General features: G+C 45.9%; 1 protein-coding gene and 1 long non-coding RNA gene across 3 annotated transcripts in view; one reads left to right on the forward strand and one right to left on the reverse strand.

The window, feature by feature from the left end:
* Nucleotides 1-805: 805 nt before the first annotated feature.
* Nucleotides 806-23,164, reverse strand: part of LOC144933793 (serine/threonine-protein kinase 33-like) — a 98,645-nt gene continuing 76,286 nt past the window's right edge. For both annotated transcript variants that reach the window (XM_078858921.1, XM_078858920.1), the window contains exons 10-13: nucleotides 22,533-22,618; nucleotides 18,824-19,147; nucleotides 14,182-14,280; nucleotides 806-11,098 (exon numbers count right to left, since the gene is read on the reverse strand). In XM_078858921.1, the coding sequence (XP_078715047.1) occupies nucleotides 10,814-11,098; nucleotides 14,182-14,280; nucleotides 18,824-19,147; nucleotides 22,533-22,618 (794 nt within the window). In that variant the 3' untranslated portion in view covers nucleotides 806-10,813. The remainder of the gene's footprint in view (nucleotides 11,099-14,181; nucleotides 14,281-18,823; nucleotides 19,148-22,532; nucleotides 22,619-23,164) is intronic.
* LOC144933796 (uncharacterized) overlaps nucleotides 19,109-23,164 on the forward strand; it is a 50,537-nt gene continuing 46,481 nt past the window's right edge. Inside the window, exon 1 of the long non-coding RNA XR_013637091.1 lies at nucleotides 19,109-19,195. This is a non-coding gene — a long non-coding RNA (uncharacterized LOC144933796). The remainder of the gene's footprint in view (nucleotides 19,196-23,164) is intronic.

Here is a 23,164-nt window from a genome sequence, read left to right on the forward strand (position 1 = left end):
GCCAACCATCGCTTCACCATTCACCACTGGTATCGACACCCATATCATGCATGCAAAACTTATCTCTTTCCGTGGTACAGTGATCATATTAATTTCATGTTTACCAATATGTTCCATTCAAGTGTAAATCGGGAACTCACTAGTTAAATTTTAATTCGTAATTTGAAAACCACTGCGCATTAGGGTTTTTCTAGTATTTTAGAGTGCCATTCAGAAAGAAGCACATGAATGAATGACAGTTTTGCATGTTGCTGGTATTAGTAATGAACTGTATGTCTATCCACAGCTGTATGAAGGCCTCCCTGGCATCGTGTCAATCATGGGGGTGTGACCATACTTCACCGGGTTGACCAGGACGGGTTCAGATATCCCATGACAATGATGTTCGCTGTGGTCGAGAATCAAACTCAGGTTGCAGGAATCGTAGCACAATGCACAACAGCCGCCCCTGACTTCTGTTAATGACTCTAATTATAACGGCCAGTCCTGATCACAACAGGGTATGAAATCTGGTTGGGGTGAAGGACCGGATATAAAACAATATTTGTATTATGTTCCATAACATGCAGCTGGTATGTTTCTGACTCCTAGATCTGTATGGATGGTTTTATGATTAAAAAAAAAAGATACTTTAACAAACAAGGGAAAAAGTGCTTAACTTTAAATATAAAATTTCATCTTGAACAGTCTTTCAATATACATTGTTACGTCAAGGCACACAGATGCTACAAACAGTACATTATTTACAAGCTTCTCTGCCAAATGGGACAGATGTCAGAAATGTATACAAGTTAACATAGTCTTATTTCACGTAACTGCAGTACACAGTTTAGTATTTCCATTTCAAACAAAACGTAAAGGTTTAAAAGTAGTATATAGTGCATACATCTTTGGTGAGTTTACCATGGATATAAAAACATTTTGCCTCAAATGAGCAGTATAAAAATGTACGTTGAAATACAACCAGGTGTCCTGGAATACACACACTCAACTGAAAGAATACATTCAACAACACAATATTCCATAATCAGTAAAGATTATACCAAAAAATACCATCGTTTTCATGAACATTACAATGGTGAAAACATGTACTATTTCCTTCATCACCATTATCACCACCACCACGATCATCATCAACATCATAGGCAATTAATTCTAGATTTGAAGCTTTCGTGACTGCAAGTATTCATATTCGTAGGTTTTTTTCGGTAAAGTCACGTAGGTAAAAAATCTAAATTAATAAAAGTAAAATAAAATAAATCACGACGTTTCGGAGGCAACACAAGCTTCTGTCTTCAGGTGGAACCGTTACAGCACGCTTGCTGTATTCAAGTAAAAAAAAAATTTTACTTTAATTAATTTTGATGTTTTTACCTACGTGACTTTACAGAAAAAAACCTAAGAACATCATAGGCAATTATCATCGCGCCCAACTGGGTAGCGTTTTTATTGGAGAACTCGGCTCACATTCGGAAGGTTCCGAGTTTAAATCCTGTTCGGGGAGGAGTACGGGGGAGGGGGGGAGATAACTCAGCCTATCATCCCTCTCGGGATGATAAATGGGTATCAATTGTGAGAAATCAATAGTGAACGTCCTCTGAGAGGTTGGCACTTGCCGTGGAAATGTGAAAATTCCTCCACCATGAGGAGTTGTGCAGGGAAACACTTTGACTCCCTTTCACTCTCGTCGTCATTGTCTTTGCAATTTCTCTCTTACCGATGCACATTCAGACATCAACTCTGGGCAGTCAAATAAAATATTAATTTCTTGTAAATAAAAAAAAAGTTGCCTTACGTAATATATCCCCACTTGTTTGTATCTCAAGATGATGAGGGGTCTTGGTTGTTAGCAGGCTGCACTACAGCTGTCTTTGTCTGGGTTCAGTGGCCAGTATTCCATTACTGAATTTCAAATTGATTCAAACTGACTTCTGAATGCCTCTCACCTGGCTGACTCAAACTCGCGCTCTCAACAGCTCACGGTGCTGAATATAATGCAATCAAGGAAGCCCGACATCGTCTCAGCCATGCGACGAGGCTTATTTATCACTCTGTCAGGAAAACGAATGTTTTTCTTCTCCGCCAATAGCGACGCTGGGTTTTTTTTCTTTCAGCAGCAACATTCACGCTTAAATGTAAAGTTAGCTCCAAATATGGCAGACCTAACATGAAGCGTGATTTATATTTTATATATTTTTCTTACTAATTTTATCCCATTTGTCTTATCGAAGTTGTTAATGAAATTAAGAAATGTGACTTGTGTAATGTGTACGTCGTGTCGGCGAGCAGCGCTGGTGCGTCACACCAGAGAACTAGTTCTAAATCATATAAATAGGCTTCTTATTACCAAAAATACAGATTACATTCCTTACTATCCTGCAAGCAATATTCACCCAATGTCAATCATCTGATACTTTTTTTTATTGGTGTTAGTTCTCATTGGTTAGCTCGATGAAATTTAAGTGAAAACTTAATTTAAAATTGCAGCGTTTTTTGTGTGGCCACCGATGACGAGACTGAGGCCCATCGAGTCCCGACAAATTGAGGACGCGGTTCAATCACCGGTGGCTACGTGGATTCGAACCAATCTTCTTGGTTCTCTGACGCAGCCATTAACCCACTTAAGCCAATTGGTTCCTGTATATATCAGTGCCATTTCATGATTATATTTCAGGTGATCGCAGTGACCAGACTCTCATCTTGTTGAAAACGCTAAAGCATCGGCGTCGACTATTTTCTCCGCTGATGGCGATGGAGACGTTGGCACGGGGTTTTTTTTCTGCTTGCACAGAATCAAGACAAAAAAAAAGCAAGCAACATTTGCAGACATATGAATCAGGCTGAATGTGTTGACTTGTTAATCTTCCCGCCGCCTCATGGGACACGGGTTTTATTGAAACACGTTCCTGCCAGCTACACTTGCCACAAATGCACGTTGAAGGCCATGGATCACAACATCCCTAGCAGAGTTGTCTGCTCCACCTTGGCTTACATTTCACTGTCTGTGCTCAAAGGCTGACGGTAGACCTTCATGTATCCTTTGAGCTCAGCCAGTGTGATTTATTCGATACAGGTTCCAGCAAAAGTGTAAAAAAAAAAAAAGTTTATATGTAATAACCCAAAAATCCTGCATTTATAGTCCAGAATTTTTTTTGCTGCAATAAAAGGTCATATGTGCACTTTGTTTTATGTTTCACACTACAAAGGCTGTAATACTTTTGACATTTGTTGTGCGAGGTTGTGGAATGGACTGTTTAATATTGTATTTGCGAAAGAGCACGTGACTTCGCTGGCTCAGTGTCCCCAGTCAGTGAGCGCACGACAAAGTGGCGGTGTCTCTGCGATGGTAAATATCATCACGAGTTTGCGCCGTTTTACATTAGTCGTCATTTACAGCCCTTTGTCAGTCCACTGCTGGATGAAGGCATCTCCACACCGCTTCAGTCACGGCCTTTTTTGTTTTACCACACTTCACCACACTGGTCAGGGTGGATTGGTGAAGGGCGGTGGGAAGGTAATATACAGTAAAACCTTGGATTGCGAGTAACTTGGTCTGCGAGTGTTTTGCAAGACGAGCACAATTTAAAAATTATTAATTTGATAAACGAGCGAGGTCTTGCAATGCGAGTAGTACGTGTATACGCTTTTGTCTGCCGAGCGTCACGTGATCACAACTGATACACGAGTACTTTGATATACGAGTGCTTTGGATTATAAACACGTTTCCGGAACGAATTATGCTCGCAATCCAATGTTTTACTGGATATATCTCTCACCACTGATGTTACCGTGGCCGAGAATCGAACCCCCCACCAGGTTGCTTGGTTTGAGAGTGCAATGCGCACACCACTGCACCACCACTTCCCCCTTGGGTAGTCTACCACGAGCTGTATATAATAGAAATAAAAGTCATCATAAAGGGAGTGTTCTCCGCCCGGTCTCGCCACTATTGCACAACATAGCACAGTGTATACATTTATTTGTTAACCTAATTTGTTCAAATTCAGCTGAAAGGGCCCATTAGACACATTGGCATAGATCAAAACCTTGCATTTATCTGCATAGCTAAAGAGAACCCATCGATTTATTTGGTAAGATGGGCCCTCAAGAAGATCCACTGCATTAAGGAGTCCTGTTTATGAAACTGCACTTACCCTCTGCCTTGATGCCCACAGCACAATCATTGGTGAAACCATTAGATTCTTCTACAATGTGAAAAAGACAACATTACAAAGTAAGAGAGATGCCTCCTGAAAACCCCCATTAACATTCTACCACTTTCCGATGAAAAATAATCCGTGCAGCTCTACCACTCTGCCGACCACCCCAACACGTGCGTGGTTCCGTAAACGTTTGGTGGAAACGTTGAGAAAACGTCGAAGAGTCCAGTGGGGACGGGGGGGGGGTAGGGGTCTTGGATTGTGGGTCTCGGATGAACGAGTCGGATGCGGCAAAAAGGTGACGCCGAAGCCAAATGATGGCAGCGGTTGGGCGCGATGCGTGAGCAATGCCTCCGCCGCGGTGTTACGTTCTCGCCGCCACGTACGCTCGCTCGCTCTCGCAGGCGATGACAAACGCGACGCGGTCGGAGAAAGCGCCGCTAAAATCTCCCCGCGAACGTGATTGATACGTCACCGCGGCGGCGAAATTCACCGAACGCCCAGGTTCGTGCCGTAATCGCGCATTTGACTCGCCGTGCCGGCGGGAGTAGTGGGCGGGTTGGGGAAGGTGGTGGGGGGGGGATGCTGCTGCGGGTGGCCGGTGCTGGCAAGCCGCTGGCCCTCGCCACGCTCGAAGCAGCAAATAAGATGGGCCCATGTTCCATTGAACCATGGCACATATGACCAGTGACCCCATTGATGTTTAATTTGCCCTCAAGTAGACGTTAACAACTGTACATTGATTCTTTGTGCAGTCAAACTGTCAGGACCTGGGGGTGATTTAATGGCCCAAGGTTTGCTATTCCCCTCGCACAATGTAAGAAAGAAAAAAACATCGCCTAGTCCTTGTTCCTAATCTTAATCTAAATGCTATGATATCACAAAATAGATATTCTTTTGCAGGTGATTTTTTTTCCCTTTCGGTAATCTAGAAAATGAGAATTGTGCGCCTTTCATAAAGCAATTACAGGTGAGACCCCTTTTCTTTCTTTCTTTCTTTCATTTGCATGCATTCGCATTCGTTCTTTACCTAAATAATGATCACGTCATTTTATTCAGAGAAGCCTCAATGAGTCCCGAGACAATGTTGTTGCAGTAGGGTCCTGTTTAGGATGATTGGCCAATTCCTTTTTAAGGAATGTTTATTTCTTTTGGGAGAAAACGTGTGCCACGCACAGAAGGGGATAGCACTGAACACATTGTGCACAGATAGGTTCACGGAGCCACTCGCTGTACCTCCAACTCATTGCCACATCGCAGTCCAGTTGGCACGCAGACAATCCTTGCCTGGGAATGGACGGGCAAGGGACCGGCCACCACACACGGTTCAAGAACACACCGGGGTGAGATTTATTCTCCGATTTAACCCATGATGACAGTGACCCCCTTCCCCTAAACCATAAACCAAACAGACAATCATGCGCGGCAGCATATCACCGGTTCCTGCGGTGGGTTGATGGTTGATTGGTTGGATTGAGGAGACAAAAATCGATTGTAGTTTAGGTTTGGTTCAATTTTAAGAAAATCGAATTCGAACAAATTTAGCCAATTTTTTTTGTGCTCCAACATATATCATCGGGGAACTGATTCATGCCCGTTAATGCACGTTATTTCAATTAAACCGACAGCAGTAGTTGTGAGATTGAAAGTAAGATACACGGTATTAAGTTGCTTTAATACTAAATTTGCGAATTGGTTTAAATAATATCACAAACATCCCGTATGGTTCACTACAACACTTCTCAATTAAAACACTGAGCTCATTCCCAAACAGGAGCCAATGACCAGTCCGTTTCCATCAGATTATGGGGATTCTGGAACAATGTTTTGTCAAGTAGCACAGGCAAACACTGGGCTGATTTTGACTTTCAAAGTCTCATCAGCAGTGTGTAGTCTCATCCTCTGGGTCTGTCGATAAAGTCACTTGACTTTACCGAAAGACCCAAAGAATACGAATTCCTGCAGTCACGAAAGCTTTAAGTCAAGATTTAGAATGTGGTCTGTTAAACAATCGCTGCTAGGTTGCCTGATGTTACGAGCAATAATCTTCCCACGATGTCACGTGGCCCTCCCGGACAGTTGAGACTTAGCCGTGGCTTTCCTGGGACTGTGATGAAATTACAATACAGTTTCAAAATAATAAGTTACAGCCCTTAATCATTCCATTGCCTTGATGAAGACCTCCCCATGCTGTGTCACCCATGAGGGTTTGGTTTCACGATACTTCACCAAGCTGCTTGGTGAGGGTTGGTCAAGAGGCGGAAGGGGGCAGTCATGAATCAAACGTCGCTCGTCTACTGATGTTATCCATCGCCAGGAATCAAACTAGGGTAACAGGTTCACGGCATAGTGCGCTAACCACAGCGCCACCACTCCCCTCCCACCTCCCACCCCAGCCAAGAGTGATCTGGGTTCAACTGCTGCCGATACAAACGTGCATCCTTGACACATTGGCCAGCCACCCTGTGTTCAGATCGCTGACTGCATAACTCTCCTCTGTGCTCACAACCATGGGGGCTTTCAGGCAAGGCAGCCGTGTCCTCTATTATTTGGTCACAACATAGAAACGCATCACGGCAGCAGCATGCCCTCACTTTCCCCACCCTATCTTAATTCCTCACAGCCACACCAGTGTTATGTGTCGCTCCATTAGCACAGATCGGCAGACCTGACGCGACTCCCTTTTGTCTTGTAAAGTTGTCTTGAACGGTATCACGCAGCCCTCAGCTTCCCAGTGTCCTACCGACAGAAACGAAATGAGTGGGTTTACCAGGGTTTAAGTCGAGAGTGGCATGGTTGTAGACATGACTCCTTGCTGTCAAGTGAGAATAATCCAGCCCAAGCTTTGTAAGGTTTTGCGGGCGTTGGAAATATGCCCGCGTGTGCTTCTTGTCAAAGGCGTTAAGAGTATTTAGGCGCACGCTGTTGATAGCCACGGACGGGGACAGCGTACCTGCCAACGTCTCTTGAGCCTGACTTTAAAGAGATGTCGCTCTTTAGGTACTGGGGAGATCACAAGCTTGTACAGTACATCACACAACGAATGCTTTTGTCTATATATAGCCGAGTTATCTGGACATCGGGCATAAGATATTAAATAGATGCCCAATGTTCTTGCTAAATAAATTGTCATGATTTGGGGTCCAGATATGAGGTCTCGTTTTTGCGGACGTGAACGAGGAGTGTGCCTGGCGTGTGAAGTCAATGCCTTGGCCGAAAGGACTTATACATTTAGTGCTGGCTTTTTATTCATTCATGAATGTGAATGATTTACGATCGGCTGTCCCAATTAGCAACTCAACTTGATGGTAAAATGGTATTAATATTTTTTCGGTCATCTTTACGAGAGTCATCGTGACCCCCTGTCACAGAGAGACAGATGGACAGAGCTAGTGCATTGACGCTTTCAAACGTTGGTTAGAGGGCGTCAAAAATGCTCTGATAAACAAGTTTGCTTAGAGGCTGTGCACACGCCAACTGCGATGCCCCAAAACGTTACAGCTGATTCTGGTGTGTATGGGTATGTGTGCAGTGTTTATTAACGAGCGATATTATATATTACATGTGCCCACAAATAATTGGTGTTGGTTTGCTTGTTACGTGTACACTAATTGATCCTTATGGCGGTACCCCGGGGTATCAAATAATACAAAATGCCCGAGGCAATTAAATATTTTATTTCTGGGACACTATTTTTTCCAGGGGTGTTACTTAACTCCGCGACTGGGGTACCAATCAATCCGAAATCAGTGCTACTCCGCGATGTCGAAACGCAGCGAGGACGATTGTGCTGGAACCCTGAACGCTCGTAATGCACCATAGTGCATCGTGTACAGCTCGTCGAGATGAGTCAATCGCCGCATCGTCGACCATCAGCAGACTAACAGTGACTGCATCACGGACATTATGCGAGAGCCGGGATACTATGGTATCCCAAGATACCGTCATAAGGTTAAATTGTGTAATCAGGATATGTACTTTTAACTTTTTTCGCACCGTACATAGCCAACAGCGCTAATCGGAGGTGCAGGAAATGACATGTGAACAAAGTCTTTATCAGGATGAACCCACAGAATCCCTGATCTTTATTCAGGAGTGTTCTATATGGGATGTTTGGGGGGGGGGGGAAACGTGATTGTAATTTTGTATTTGGGAAGAAACCAGAGTGCCTGGAGAAACCAATGTCCATGAACATAGAATGCTCCCAATCTGCACAGACTATTCTAAGCCTACTTGCTGTGGTGCCTCCTGTGGCATTTCTGGCCCATTGTGGGCCCTAAGCAGAATATATTGTTTGAGGGCCCCCCTTTAAGTGAGATGAGAGAATGATTATTAGCTAGAGGTATGATTGTAGTGAAATAAGAAAAACACCGTATTGACAAAAATATATATGTAATGAGATGAGAGAAGGGACATGCAAACAAGATAAAGTTGAGAGATTGATTATGAATCTAAGGGTACCTTGAGCTTCTTGGGGCTACGTTTGTGTTGGGTTTGTTTACTCCTAGCTCCACCAACGGCACAGTGGTTCCATATCTACGCAATCCACCGATGCCACCCGCACCTCTCTAGCCTGCTGGCATGTGGTCAGGAATTTGGCGACAGCAAAACAGGAATGCGAGTTGTGAAATTTAACGGTGCGACTCAAGCCGGGATTGAGAATATTTTACCAGTTTTTGCGACCATAATCATTTGAGCCCACAGCGTGCACATTAGTACACTGGACCTTGCGAATAAAAATCCAATTTTGCAGCAACAAAAAACAACATCGAGGTAGCGTGTTCCATTTGTACACTTGTATAGCTCTCAGCGACTTAAGAATTATTGTCAATATGCGTATATATTCAGCAACATTTCTACAAACCTTCAGCAGAGTTCTATTTCCTATAACCAAGATAATGGGAAAGCCACTCCCATTAGGACTGTCCACTATTGCTATTGATAAGAGCTCGGTGATTTAAGACCCCATGCATACAGGGTAATGGTGTCCAAGGCGCACTCCCTCTCTTAGCTGTGCGGTCGTAATGCTGTCACATTTATTTAACGGCGGGGTCAGCAGTCAAGGCCTTCGGATCAGATCTGGTGCAAACAGTTTCCCACAGGCTTATTTAGGAAATAAATAACATTGTCCAATTTCAAGGGCTGAAAGCTGCCCAGTGCACTTGTATGCGCACGCTTGTGCGTGTGCCTTTGCCTGCAAACTTCAGCCGACGTGATCGTGTAAATGAAAACTTGGACTGACCGCGTTGCTGAAAAATCGGCAATCGCGCTATATGAGCAATCGGTAATAGAATCCTACGCACCCTGGCATTCTGCAAGACCTTCCGCAAAATTGGTGCTGAATTGCACTGCGCAAAAAGAAATCAGCAGCGCGCTCTGAACAAGTGGGAGTATGAGCGAGCGGGTGTTCGTGTGGACTCGAACACCCACAAAAAAAAAACCCAAACCCATCTGTCTCTCGGTGCACGTCTCATTTAATTGGCCCTCGCCAACCGGACTGGGACATGCACTGCCTCTGAAGTCTTTGCCAAGCGAACGGCAGAAGCATCGCCGGTGAGGCTTGCCTCGTGCAATGCACAAAGACAAAATGCTTGTCCCCAAGGTTGGTTGTGGCGATCACAATTACCAGATCATGTGCTGACACACACACATGTAGACACATGCAGACTCTCTAACAGTTCAAAACTAGCTATCACGGTCAAAATTATATCTGTGGGATCTTAGAAATAAGGGTACATTGTCATTTAACCAGTTTATAGGAGGTTACGCCCAGACGCCTTGAGTAGCGGTGATGAAACGGGTTCGATGTGACGTGCGGTGCGTCGCTGCGTTGCGCGTGCTGTAAGTGCGGAACGTGAAAAAAATTGACGCGGTGCAAAAGAATGGACTCGCCTATTGCCGCACATAGAAGGTGGGTCTGTCACGGGTGGAGCGGCTTGTGCGATCAGCCAGGAGACACGGCGCCTGTGAACCAGCCCGTAGCAGCACTCCCTCTGACCCTAACCTCTGTGCTCCAACAAGGCGGCGGCATTTTTTGTTTTTTCACAAGGCATGGCATCTTTCACGTTGAACAGCGCCCGCGTCGCTCAGCGCACGCGCACGCACTGGGTCACACATTTTTTTGCGCTCAATTCGAACGCAAGCAGAAGTGCGCTTTCACCTTTGCGTTGTTCGTTTGCGAAACAGTTAAAGATCCAAGATGCCTGCACACTCCAATGAGGATGAGCTGCTGCTCATTTCCATTGTTGGTCCTCGGCTATTTCTCAGTCCACGAGGAACGGTGGCCAACTGCGGCTGACTCCCCACCGAGTCGTGCAGCCTCACCCGGTAGTGGTCATTTGAACGACTCCGGAGGGATGACGATGATGGTGACGACATTTAAATTCACAACCTCGTGAACTCACGAAATCAGACCCGAGCTGCTCTACCGACGAAGCTACCGCACTCCAGCCTATGACACAAGATACAGGCAAACAACAACAATAATAACGAAACCAAAGGCAATTGCGATAATCACGACGATAACAATAACACCGGCACTCAGTTTTCTTTACGACGCACAATCAGCAGTCGCCGAATCGACTTTTCGATCAGATACGAGCAGCCCCGCAGCATAACCTTGCGAGCCGGCAACAGCGGCGCTCCCCCAAGTCCTAGTAGTTGCGGTGCGCGTTCTTGCCGCACGGTGCCGCGATCCTCCCGCCTCCCCCGCCGCCGGGCCTGCCCGCCGTGGGGCCGCCTTCGGACGCCAGCTCGGGCCGAGGCGACGGGGCCGACCCCGGCCCTCGCCGCACCTCCCCGCGGCTGCTCAGCGTGGCGCGCTGCACCGTGGGCGCCAGCGGCGGCTGGGCCGTGGCGCCGGCCCCGAGGGGAAGGCCCTCCGCGGACGGGCCGCGTGACGACGTGCACGGCATGCTGGCGCGCCGGCCGACCGTGGGCTGGGGGGGCGGAGGGGGGGGGCGGAGGGGGGGGGGGCGGAGGGGGGGGGGGCGGAGGGGGGGTGGCGATGGGGGGGGGGGGGCGGAGGGGGGGCGGCGTGAACGGACGACGGTTAAATATGGCGCAATTATGTCCGACGTGAAGTGGTCGAGGTTGGCCGATGACCCGGCTTGATTGACTCCGGTCGCTCGGCCATAGGCGGCCAGTTGCCTCCTTATCGCTCTTCTGTCGCTACTACCATGGTTACCGTTGCTGCGAACTTCTCTCTGATTTTGCCGTCCATGTCGAGGGCTCGCTCTGCTGTGTTCGACCACCTCGATGCTCCTCTTTCCGTGGTTTTTCTTCGCGCTGCCCGACTTTGGGACTCACTCGCATCGTCCCAAGTTTTCGTAACCTTGCTCAATTCAAGAAACACATCAACTGTTACCCGTTGTGAACGACTCTTGGCGGTTTGAACCTTTGGGCCCCCACGCTATAGAAACTGTGATTTTTGTTCAATAAATAATGCATGCCAGCACCGTTGCGATCGGTGCAGCACTCGGGAGTCGAAGGCGGTGGAGTGCAATAACGTGAAAGTGACCGTCTCGCCGCTCGCAAGGGGCAGATTGGCGGCACTCGACTCTCTTGGTGCTGCTGAGCCGCCGGTGGGAGCCCGTCTATCCAAAGGACCAACGCTGTTTGGCTTACCGAAGAGTGGTAGTTTTATTTTGCTGACCTCGGAGGGATCTCATGGGCTGAAATGACCCCCAACCTGGATTTGAATGTGCAACCTTGCTGTAGCAAGAGAAGTGTTCCAACATCAGTCAGCTGACTGGATACACACGGTAGTGTTATCACAAATAATACAGTGAACCAAACACCACTCCTAGTCATAAACTATAACACTGAGCTCAATATTAAAAAAAAACCTCTAAAGCTAATCTTAATACCAACTCTATATTTGAGGCAAAATAAGTAGGCAGAAAATATATTTCTCCCTCCACATAAAAAATAAAATTCAATGTTTTACACTTCCCATCAACCACAAAGCATTCTCTGGGAGTGCATCATTTCAACGGCATCGGTTCAATACAAGGAAGATCTGGACTGGTTTTGACACGCCGTGTCTCATCATTCGTAGGGTTGGGATTACGCGAATGGCACTTACACAGTAGACTAAACACCGTGTCCTACCGCCAATGTAACAAACTAAAACACAAACTCCTGACTTGACTCTTACTCAGATACTCACCATAAAACCTAAGCCACCATAAAAAAAAACCCAACAATCGCTCTTACTATCACCTTCAACCTGATGCTAACCCTTGTCTCTAATTAGAACGAATAAACTCTCCCCCGCTCGAACATTAGTCAGAACTCTGACGTGGAAAAATATCAACGCGTGAATCCTCACCCATCAAAGTACTAACTGTAAACACAACACCAACCAGACTCACGCGTCTAACGACGGCACTCATGGACGGCCACTTTGACGCATGAAAGGGGCGCCCGATGAATGGTTAATATGCTTGTCGTGTAAAGTAGCTTTAACAATTTCTTACTTCTGGCCGCTATTACAATTGCCACTTTGAGCTTCACAAAGTATTTTATTTCAAGTTGCGGTGCTTTTATGTAAAAAAATAAAAGGCACTTGGAATTGTCGCGTGAAATATGTCATTTTGAAATGGGTGGATTTTTTTTTTTATCGCAAGCATGACTTCGCAAAATACCATATTTGTCCGCTCTGACGTGCATCCTTGTGCTCCAACACATGGCCTCACGTTGTCGCTGTGTTTGTTTAAGTCGTTTTATTTCTAGATTTGAAGCTTTCGTGACTGCAAGGATTCATATTCTTAGGTTTTTTCGGTAAAGTCACGTAGGTAAAAAAAAATTAAAATTTAAATTAATAAAAGTAAAATCAAAATAAAATGAAAATCACGACGTTTCGGAGGCAACACAAGCATCCGTCTTCAGGTGGAACAGTCACAGCGCGATTGCTGTTTCAAGTGCTTGTGTTGCCTCCGAAACGTCGTGATTTTCATTTTATTTTTATTTTACTTTTATTAATTTTAATTTTAATTGTTTTTACCTACGTGAATTTACTGAAAAAACCTAAGAATATGAAGTCCTTTTATGCCCCAACATTTGCTTGTGTGCTCTGACGCTTGTCCTTGAAGCTGTGTCACAAAACGCTGCATGTAGCTATACATGCTAACAAACGTGTTTCATGTGTCAGCACTCCATTTATCATTGCATGATATTCACATTATGTTCTGTTGAAAGTTATTTTACCGTTGGTTTAATGGGCTGGTCGTGTGTGGTGGGGTAGAGTGTGGATACTCCCACCTCTAGCAAGACATCTGGCCAACGTGGAAGAGTAGGCCAAGTTATACCTCTAGAGGGGCTGTATAGAGCTCCCTCTAGTGGAGGCCCTTTCGTCAGCAGCGGTACGAGCAATCAGTTGCAGGGCTGCACCTTTCCCTTTTACCTATGAAACTCAATAACCTTCCGATATTAGGAAGCCCACTGGAGCTATGCATTTTACATCGAGATTTTAAACGCATTTCTTTACAACTGCTTTTTGTGGGTAGTTTGTTGTCCATCCCCCGCACCTCCGATTAGCACGGTTGGCTACGTACGGTGCGAAAGAAGTTCAACATACTTACACACATATCAATACTTTTTCAGGAAGCTTGTGTATGGGATGTTTGCCAGGCTTGCAGAGTATTTTCTCGCGTGAAACAAAGTTAGGACACTCAGAGAAAACCCACACACACAGAGGGGTCAGCAACCAATTTTGCTGCACTGCCTCCGATGGGCCGTCTCGTAATCTGACAGGTGGGCGCCAACAACAATAATCAAATCTGTAAATGGCGAGCGACTCCATCAGAACAGAGAAAATTGTGCAGGCCCGGTGGGTGCCTGGCATGCTCTGCACGATGCAGCAACCCCCACCTCCAGATCCCACCTTCACATCCCACCTCCAGATCCCACCTCCAGTGAGATCTGCAGGTACTCTCACATCTTCTAAGATTTCCAATTAGCATGGAATAGGAGACCAGAATACTTTCCGGAGGAGGATATCTGGAGCTCTACCACTCACCATCTTGGGCCTGGCGACGCCGTTGGTGTTGACTTCTCTCTTGCCTTGCTTTCCCTGGAGACACGGCCCAGAGGGTTTCTTGATGGACGCTTGGGAGCCCTGCAGAGAACGAGACAGCTCGTGGCACCCGTGGCACCCGTGGCACCCGTGTCAGCGGTCGCGCGATGACCACTTGTTGCAGAGGTTTGTGGTTGCGATTGTCCATAGATACCAACCACTCTCTCCTTACGGAATGCAATTGCGTTGGGCAGAACATTAAGGAAAATCCGTGCTCAATGTTTGCGTGTCCTCAGTAGTTTACACAAGCGCAACCGGCGAGACTGGGGTTGCCACCTGAGGTACAAAAAGCCAGGAGACTTCACGGCAAAAATAATATTTCACAATACTAGAAGCTATGAGATCTACCTGCATAGGCGCTGTCTTGAGTGGTGTATTATTATTACACAACTGACAAAAAACGGCCCTCTTCACGTTCAAGGAAGATTTCAAGATTTCTCAGGATAGCTACCTCAGAATAGAGATGATCCTGGGAAAACCAGGACAGGTGGCAACAGTGGACGAGCCTGTGGTCACACGGCCTGCCCAATGTCTGAGCAATCCGTGAGTCGTAAATTAAAACTATCAATCATTCAATTAGTGCTATCGGCCACACCTGACCTGAAACTGTGATTAAAAGCGGCGTGTGAACGATGCAAGAGAGTTCTCCGGGCCCCAAGTGGGAAGTTTGATGATCGCTACCCCTCGCGACCACGGTGCCGAGGCCTTTTCCACCCTAGGCCTAGAACGCCCGCCGTCCCATGCGCGTGTTCCCGCATGACCACGGCAATGATGATGATGAATGCTCACCCCGCGCCACTGCCATTAATTATTTTGCGCACTCAAAAGAAATAGCACTCGCTAATTAATATACTCCGCTCTAAGCCAAGGCATTACAGCTCTTCCGCACAACTGCTACACACAAACGCAGCATACACTTACTCAAGCTTAAATATTTAACATATCTAAAAACTTAATAGCCTTGTTCAAAGGCATCTCTCCCAGTATGAATAATACATCCTGCCAATAAAGTTGTATTGATTCTGACTTCAGAGCCTCGGTGCTGATTAACCCTGATGGATATAGATTTTGGTCAGCAGGATCTTTATTCTCCGGCCTTTTGTTTCTCGTTCTACTAGGTGATTGCGTATGCATGCTCGAAGGGGTTAATTCTCCCTTTCACCGAGATCAAACTCATTATGCATTGTTGTGAGGAAACCTGGAGGGTTCAAACTGGCCCCGAGTTTTCTTGCTTAAATCAAAGCCTTGCGGATAGTATTGGTCCTGGAGAGCCAATAAGCCGATCCACTGAAAAATAAGCACTTAAATGCGGATACAAGAGTGTCCTTCTGCTTACAAGTGAGTGCATTTAAATCATTGCTGGACCCCTCTGTGCAATATATATATGTATATGTCTGTGTTTGTGTAACGACCGAGATAACAGACCGCTTACCTAACACAAGTGTTACTGTCAGGCAAAGAATCAGGAAAGTCGGCCAAGGTCTCCCACTGGTGATTGGTTCCGGAGGCGAAGATTGAAAGGGATTGGAGGAAAGATTTGAAAGGTAAAAAACTCACCGGTGGGGCTGAAGTAGTAACTCAATATATCGCTTTTTGTTTACGTGACAAATCCCTTGCTGAGTGGCTGTGTCGGGTGGTGGAGGGTTACGACACATTTATACTTCACGCGATCTAACCCAAAAACCTTGATGATGAAAGGGTGGCCTGGAGAAGGACGGATGAGAACCGTTAGTGGGCAAGGGTGAGGATTGGCCCAAGGGAGAGGGGGGCGGGGTGATAGAAGCTTCCAGACAGGGGGCTTTGGAGGTATAAAACAGGACAGCACAAGGAGAAGGAGACGTTGGAGAAGAAGAAGGGGGAGTTCCAAGCCTCAAGAACACAGCAGTCTTCATTCAGCAGTGAGCGGATTGACCAACACTGATGATGATGACGATGAAAGTCGAGAATGCTTTGAGAGAAAAAACACGCAATTTTAAGATCTGAATTGAAAACTAATTTCTTTCGAACTGCCTTTTGTGTTTAGTTTGTCTTTCCCCTGCACCTTCGGTTAGCGCGGTTTGTTAAGGTAAGGTGCGAAAAAAATTGCTACATACACAGCACAGTGCTTAGTGCATGGAGCTGTGAACCCGGCGACCTGAGTTTGATTTCCTCCCGTGGCTAACATCAGTGCCATGTGATATCGGAACGGGTCCTTTATCGCCCAACACCCCTGAACCAACCCGCACTGACCACAGCGGTGAGGTATGGTCAAGCAACCACTATGGAAAATGCGGCACGGGGAGGGCTTCATCCAGCAATAGATTGACAAAGGGCTGTGGATGATTATCTCGAGGCGTGGCATGCGGCGCATCGTCTGTTCGTGACTTCGAGGCAGAGGTGGAAATTCCAAATTCCAATTTCCACCTCTGGCAGAGTTCAGTCTGTCCGTGAGGCAACCGCTTTTGACCCCGAAGAAAAGTGCTCGTCAGCTCATCGCTGCCAGGCTACGATGCACTGAGCCGATCCCAAATGGGATTTGAACTTTCAAAACGTAAACTAAAGTGCGCCTAAGCAACTGCAAAAACCCAGCCAGACGCTACACAAATACGCCCCGTGAACACGTGAAGAAACAACTGTTGGGGGCGAGAGCTGTCCGCGAGCACCGTGGACACAACAGCCACGGCTGCAATTCGCCACCAAGTGGTGATGATGTGACTAGAGTGCTTGTGCCAGGCGAGATGCACTTTGAGGCCACGTGGAGTGTTGGAGGTTCGCTGGCAAGAGGTCACAGGACACACCCGGGAGCCATGGGTTGACTCACTGAGATGACTGGCAGATGCATCGCCTGTACTCCCTGCATATAGCCTTAATAGACTTTTCGGGCAATTGCTGTTAGCGAGCACCTGTGAAGGCCAGCATAGCACACTGGTGAGTGGTCAGCACCATGCCCGGCCACCTTTGTCTTCCTAGTTGCGATGTTTACACACCGCACCGGGTACTTGTTTGAGGCTGAGTCGACCTAGAGGAACCCCAGGACCGGTTCAGATAATCGTCACTGGTGTTGGCCGTGAGCGGGAATCTAACCCGGGTTGCTGGGTTTGTATCGCAGAGCGTTAACCGCTGCGCCACCGCTCCCCACGCACGCAAGCGGACATTGCTGCTGGTGGTCAAGCACCGCTCCAGTTGCAATCAATCCCAAACAACACGTCATGTCGCACTTTGCGAGGAACACCACAAATTTGCTACTAACTCACAAATCTGCCATTATATCAATTTAGCGCGAACCAGACCAATAACGAGACAGGTGATAGGGCTACCTTGTATTTAAGGGACGTGATGTATGAGCCCCTGAGCAAAAAGTTTTGCCAGGCACTTAAAATAAGTGGATGCCAACTGTCTCCGTGCCGATCTGCTGCCACTCCTGCCTGCATGGAGGTCACTCCAAATTCCCAATGTGGCTTTGCCACCTGCTCAGGTGATGCGTCATTACCCATTGGTGATGCATCATTATCCAATTTAATACGGCTTGAAATTGGGTGTCTGTGCTACAAGGCAGAATTCTGATGGCTGGATAAAAATAAAACATATAGCAACTTTTTTTTTACAAATGTCTAGCATGTGGTTCAAATTGAAAAATCAATGAGTTATTGCGTGAAATTATATATCAAGATTCAAACTATACTGCCTACTACTAGCATTTTGCAAATGATTGCAGGTTGTTGCTGGCAATCTGAGCATCTGGAATAAAGTTTCATTCCCATAACCACTACTGCAGACATTGCCAAGAGCCCACTGTTCGTGGTGACATTTAATAGTCGGGTTTAGAGTTGCCAGTAATGACCAAACCGATGATTTAAAAAAAAAAACTTTAATAAAAAATAGTTTTTAACCATCTATTAAAGCAGACACAGAGGCAAAGTGTATCTGAAATTGTGATACAGGCAAGTAAATAACTACTGACACAAAAAAGCTAAATGTCAACTTACCCCAGGCCTGAACAATTTGGAAATGGAATCTAAAATACAACGTTGAAGCATGTAAATGAAAGAATAGGCAGAGTGATGTCTGGTGTTTATTATTACTCTGAATAGGAGTATATCATCACTATGATATTTGTTTTGGTGTGGGTGATCTTATTATTAGGGCTGGTAAAAGAGCTGTCTGGGAACACCAGAGAAATAAAATATGTAAAAAAATAAATTGGTTTTTTTTTTTTATGGGACATTGATACGTGATCAAAGACGTAATTTAAATTGCATTAAAGTAGAGGTTATGGATTTTGTGGGAGGGGGGTGGGAGGAAGGAGGTTCGTAGCAATTCACAAATCGCTTTCTGTGACAAAAAACCTTCTAAAAGAGGTTGATGATGATGATGATGGTGAATTATATTGCTCACAATAGCTCTATGGTGTGTTTCTGGGTTGTACCGCATGCTGTTCGGCATGATGTCCGACGTTTTACTCCACGTTCTGAAAGCTTCTTCAGTTGCAGCACATGGAGCGAAATACATCGGACAGCTATCATAGAGCACAACCGCGAAAGCCTACGTGGCGAGTGATATAATGCTCCCAATGATGATGACGATGCTATGATGCGGCAATGTCCACCTTTCTAGTCGGAGTCGGTGGTTTTCCGCCACTGCTCCCTCCACCGCCGCTGGCCACATCACCGTCCGTGGCCGACTTGCATTCGTGCCTCTCGCTCGCCGCACGTCCGTCTCCGGCCTCCGAGCGCCCCCGAGCCTCCAGCTCCCCGCCGGGTCCCAGGCCATTGCCGGCGCCATCGCCGCCGCCACCGCCGCCGGTAGTGTCACGCCGCACGGCTGCTCCCTCCCACCGAGTCTCCCCATCGCATTCGCCGCCGCCCATCTCCTTGTAGCGCTTCATCATCTCCAGCACGTTGAGCGGCCTGCCGAGGCTTGAGGTGTCACCCTGCGGGGGCAGCACCCGGCCCACACACGCCATGCAAGTGGATCAGAGGTAAGTTCAGCTTGTCGAGGCAGCGCTGTTCGCTGATGGTTTCCGTTCCTGGAGCCCTGCATGAGAAATGTTTAGCGCTTGAGAGTTCCCGTGATCATAAGTATACAATCCACATTCTCATGGTGGTGGTCAACTTCTCTACAAGACAGCCTCTGCTGACTTCCCACAAAGAAGTACTTATTTTATCAACCCCCACGAGAATCATGAGCCAAGTAAACTTTTTAGTGGGACGTAAGCTGTCAGCCTTCCGATTGCGAGTCTCGAGTTCTCCACCAATATGACACGACAATTAATTTGACAAACATAGCACGAAAAATGTATAAATAACAATGCATTACAGAGAGGACTTTGACCTAAACATTGTACGCACGCTTCGCTATTGGGTGAAGTCAAATCTCATCGAAGACAAGTATGAGAAAAATTCCACCCCGCAAAAGTTGTGCAGCTTGATAGGCTAGTCAAATAAGATCAAACGGAATTATATATTGTGCCATTGTGGAAGTAATTATGTTTTTTTTTTATATTGCCTGCATTGCATGGAATTTGCACGCTCAAACATTGTCGGAGAAAATTAATTTACCCACATCATGTTTAATTCAGCAGCTACGATGAAAAGAAGCATTTTTTAGTTTTGGTTGAAAATTGCAAAAGAAAATCATCGCATTGGTTAATTTTAAAATAACTTTTGACGTGCGTATAATTATATACGTATGAAAAATTAATTTATATTTTTTTATTAATTCATTACTTTCACCACAAAATTGCTTTTTTGCAATAAAGAAACGCAGTAATTAAATAGCAAACCTTTATTAATAATAATAATTAATGTGCATAAGAACGCTACGCTTCTATATTCGAATAAAAACCCAAAACCAGTTATTAAGCGGGGAAAAACAAAGATGATCAAATTTAAATAGAGGTCCATGCAGCGTTGAATTTTTTGCCCTTGATATCAAATATATAGGCGATGAGCAATGGAGCTTTTGTGTCCATTATTACGTGATTCATAGCACCTAGATAAATACAACACCATTTGGTTATTGCTTAATTTTGTACAAATCCACACAGCTTCCTGGGGTCAACTGACGCATACTAAACGCTCATCAGGAATAGTACAATTTGGCCCGTCACAAAGTGCTCCTTTTAAATGCAAGGCAGACAGCCCATTCTATATGTTAATACGGTATATACTTTAATTTGTACTAACCCGGTGATATAAATGCGTGCGCGCTCTCTCTTTTAGGCACTCATTAAGGACACATGAATACGTGATCAAAAACGTAAAATATGATCAAAGTTAGACGTGTCAGCTTACGCAAGTGCAAATATACCAAAGCTTTAATGCCTTAAAAATGTGGGGATTTTTTTTCTCTCTCTCTCTCTCTCCTCGGGACATCATCGGCTTAAAGTCCTGGAATATAGACTTTGTGTGTAATGCACGAGGCATCTTCAATGCAGGATCAGGCTTCGAGCTCAGTTGACGAGGCCAAGAAGTTAGGAATTCAGGACACTTTTTTCGAAATAAGCCAAGTTGGATGCTGCCACCAATATCCATGAGAGGCTTTTTTGAGTTGGATCGCGCCAATATATAAATGTGTCGTTAAACCCGCCACCACCCGACACCGTCAACTAGCAAGGGTTTGTCACGTAAACAGAACACGCCAATTCGTCACTAGTACAGCACGTCGGTTGTGTGTTGGAGAGCTAAGCCACAAGTGACACTGTCCAAAGATTTCGTGCGACTGGGCGAAACCCATTTCACGCGTCTGTCAAGCCGAGAAAGAGACATCTACAACAGTAGACAATGCGACCTTGGCACAGATATGTAATACATTGCTGCAATTTGTATTATTTGTGTGGGAAATGTGTAATATTGTATTTTGTTACCAAGTCAGAATGCATTTTCTGCACTGCCACCTGCTGGTCGCTTATAAGCCCTGAATGAGGGAGTCGCATCATGTAATACAATGATGTTCATTTAATTACTGATCCAGGAAAGCCTGGCCAATTAATTATGAGTGTTTATACTCGTAGGAAGAAACCAGGGCAGCTGGAGAAAATCCTCGCGCGCGAGGTGACAACATCCCATCCCCATACAGATGGACACAGATTGTGATTGGACCACTTGCTGTACTCCCTTTTCCTGGCGAGCCAGGGTATGGCTCCCATTGAGCGTGCAATGGGAAGGGAGTTTCACCACATCCGTGCAATCCATAAACCCGCACTGCCTCCACAGTGCTGGATTACAGGCCATGTGCATAGCCACCACTGCTCGGCTGATGAAATCTACAAATACGCTTGATCCATCAACTTCACTTCCAAAGGGCTGTGCATACATATCGTATTAAAATAGCCGAAGTTCCCTGATATAGTCGTAAAGAGTGTTGGGACGAGTGTTGTTAGCGAGCACCCATCAAGGCAAATGGGCCATGCAAGGGTGGTGTGACCAGCACTGTGACCAGGCTACCTTCATCTCCCCGCTAGCGATGTTCACATGCTACAGCAAATACTCATTTTGTCAAGGCTGATTTCACCTTGCAGTGGCCCGGGAGAAGTTGTTACACCTCTGAGAAGTAATGTTAGGCATGGTCAGGACTTAGAACTTAGAGGTGACAGGTTTTATAGCTCAGTGCACCCACTCCAACATACTCTATACCCACATAGACAGCAAATAAAGTTAAGGTTCACACACACACACATTCACTGGAACTGCATTACACTCACATCACAGATACCTGCCGTGTCAAGAGTAGAGTTGCCACCAATGCTGTCTTTCCCAGGATCACCTTTTATTAGAGAAAGCTGTTATCCTGGGGAATCTGTATGTCTTATTGGGACATTAAAGGTCCCATTTTTTTGTAATTTGCATCCTAATTCTCGACTCAAGACAATGCATTTGTGTACAATTCTTCAGTCCTGGTATTGTGATAAATGTTTTGATCCCCAATCGGGACGCCACCTCCAGCCAGCGGAGATGGCCTCGCGTGTCACAGTGGTGAGATGTTCACCACCTCGCCTGGTATGCAGGAGGCCGTGTGTTCGATCCCGACCCTGATGCCTGCTGTATATTTGGAGTTTGCGTGTCTCTCTCCCTGGGGTTGCGTGGATTTTTCTCTGTGGTTCTCCGGGTTTTTCCCTCCACATTTAGAATCAACATGCTTTTGGGAGTATTTGGTTGGCTGCTATAAGTGTCCACGTGATAAGCTACTTCGTTGAGCTATCATTTGTGATAGCCAGGTCGCTTTTGAAAAAGAGCAATATAGCAGCTGAATGGGCCTTGCCTGGTAACATAAAATGAAAAAAGCATCACTTGTAACAGTTTACTCTTAGTACCTACCGTGACCCAGTGGTCGTGCAGAAGCTCGCTGGCCGTAAGCCGGTGAGCCGGGTCCACCTTGAGAAGGCCTCGCAGCAGCTCCTTGGCTGTGGAGGAGAGAGGCAGAGCGGAGGCCAAGTTGCAACCACGCTCCGTGCACAACACAGAGTGTAGTATCATAATGGTATCACAATGATGTTACAAGAATAATCATTCAAGTTCGTTTTGAAGAATATACAAATGTGGGAAGTAGGCAATGTGGTTTCGCGGACCGGGTTTGTGGGTTCGTAGTCCTGGTTTATGGGTTCCTGGGATAAGTTTGTGGGTTTAGAGTCTGAGTTTGAGATTCTCAGTCGAGGTTTTTGGGTCACGTGATCATGCGTGCAGGGTGTTCGTGGTGCAGCATGTCGGGTGTTCGTGGTGCAGTGTGGAGGTTGACGTTTTGTTGATGTGGAGTGCACCATGAACACCGTCTGATAAGGAAGATGTTCGGTTTTTTTTTAATCAAGCTAAAGATTTATTTTATCATCTCTTTTGTATAATTTGAACTTATGTGTAACTTAACTTATGTGTAACTTAACTTTTTATTACGTGTAAATTACATTTTATTTATGCAATTTCATGTTAACTCATGAAGCACTTTGATAATTTTA

Source organism: Lampetra fluviatilis, chromosome 8 (assembly GCF_964198595.1).
Source record: "Lampetra fluviatilis chromosome 8, kcLamFluv1.1, whole genome shotgun sequence".
NCBI lineage: Eukaryota > Metazoa > Chordata > Hyperoartia > Petromyzontiformes > Petromyzontidae > Lampetra > Lampetra fluviatilis.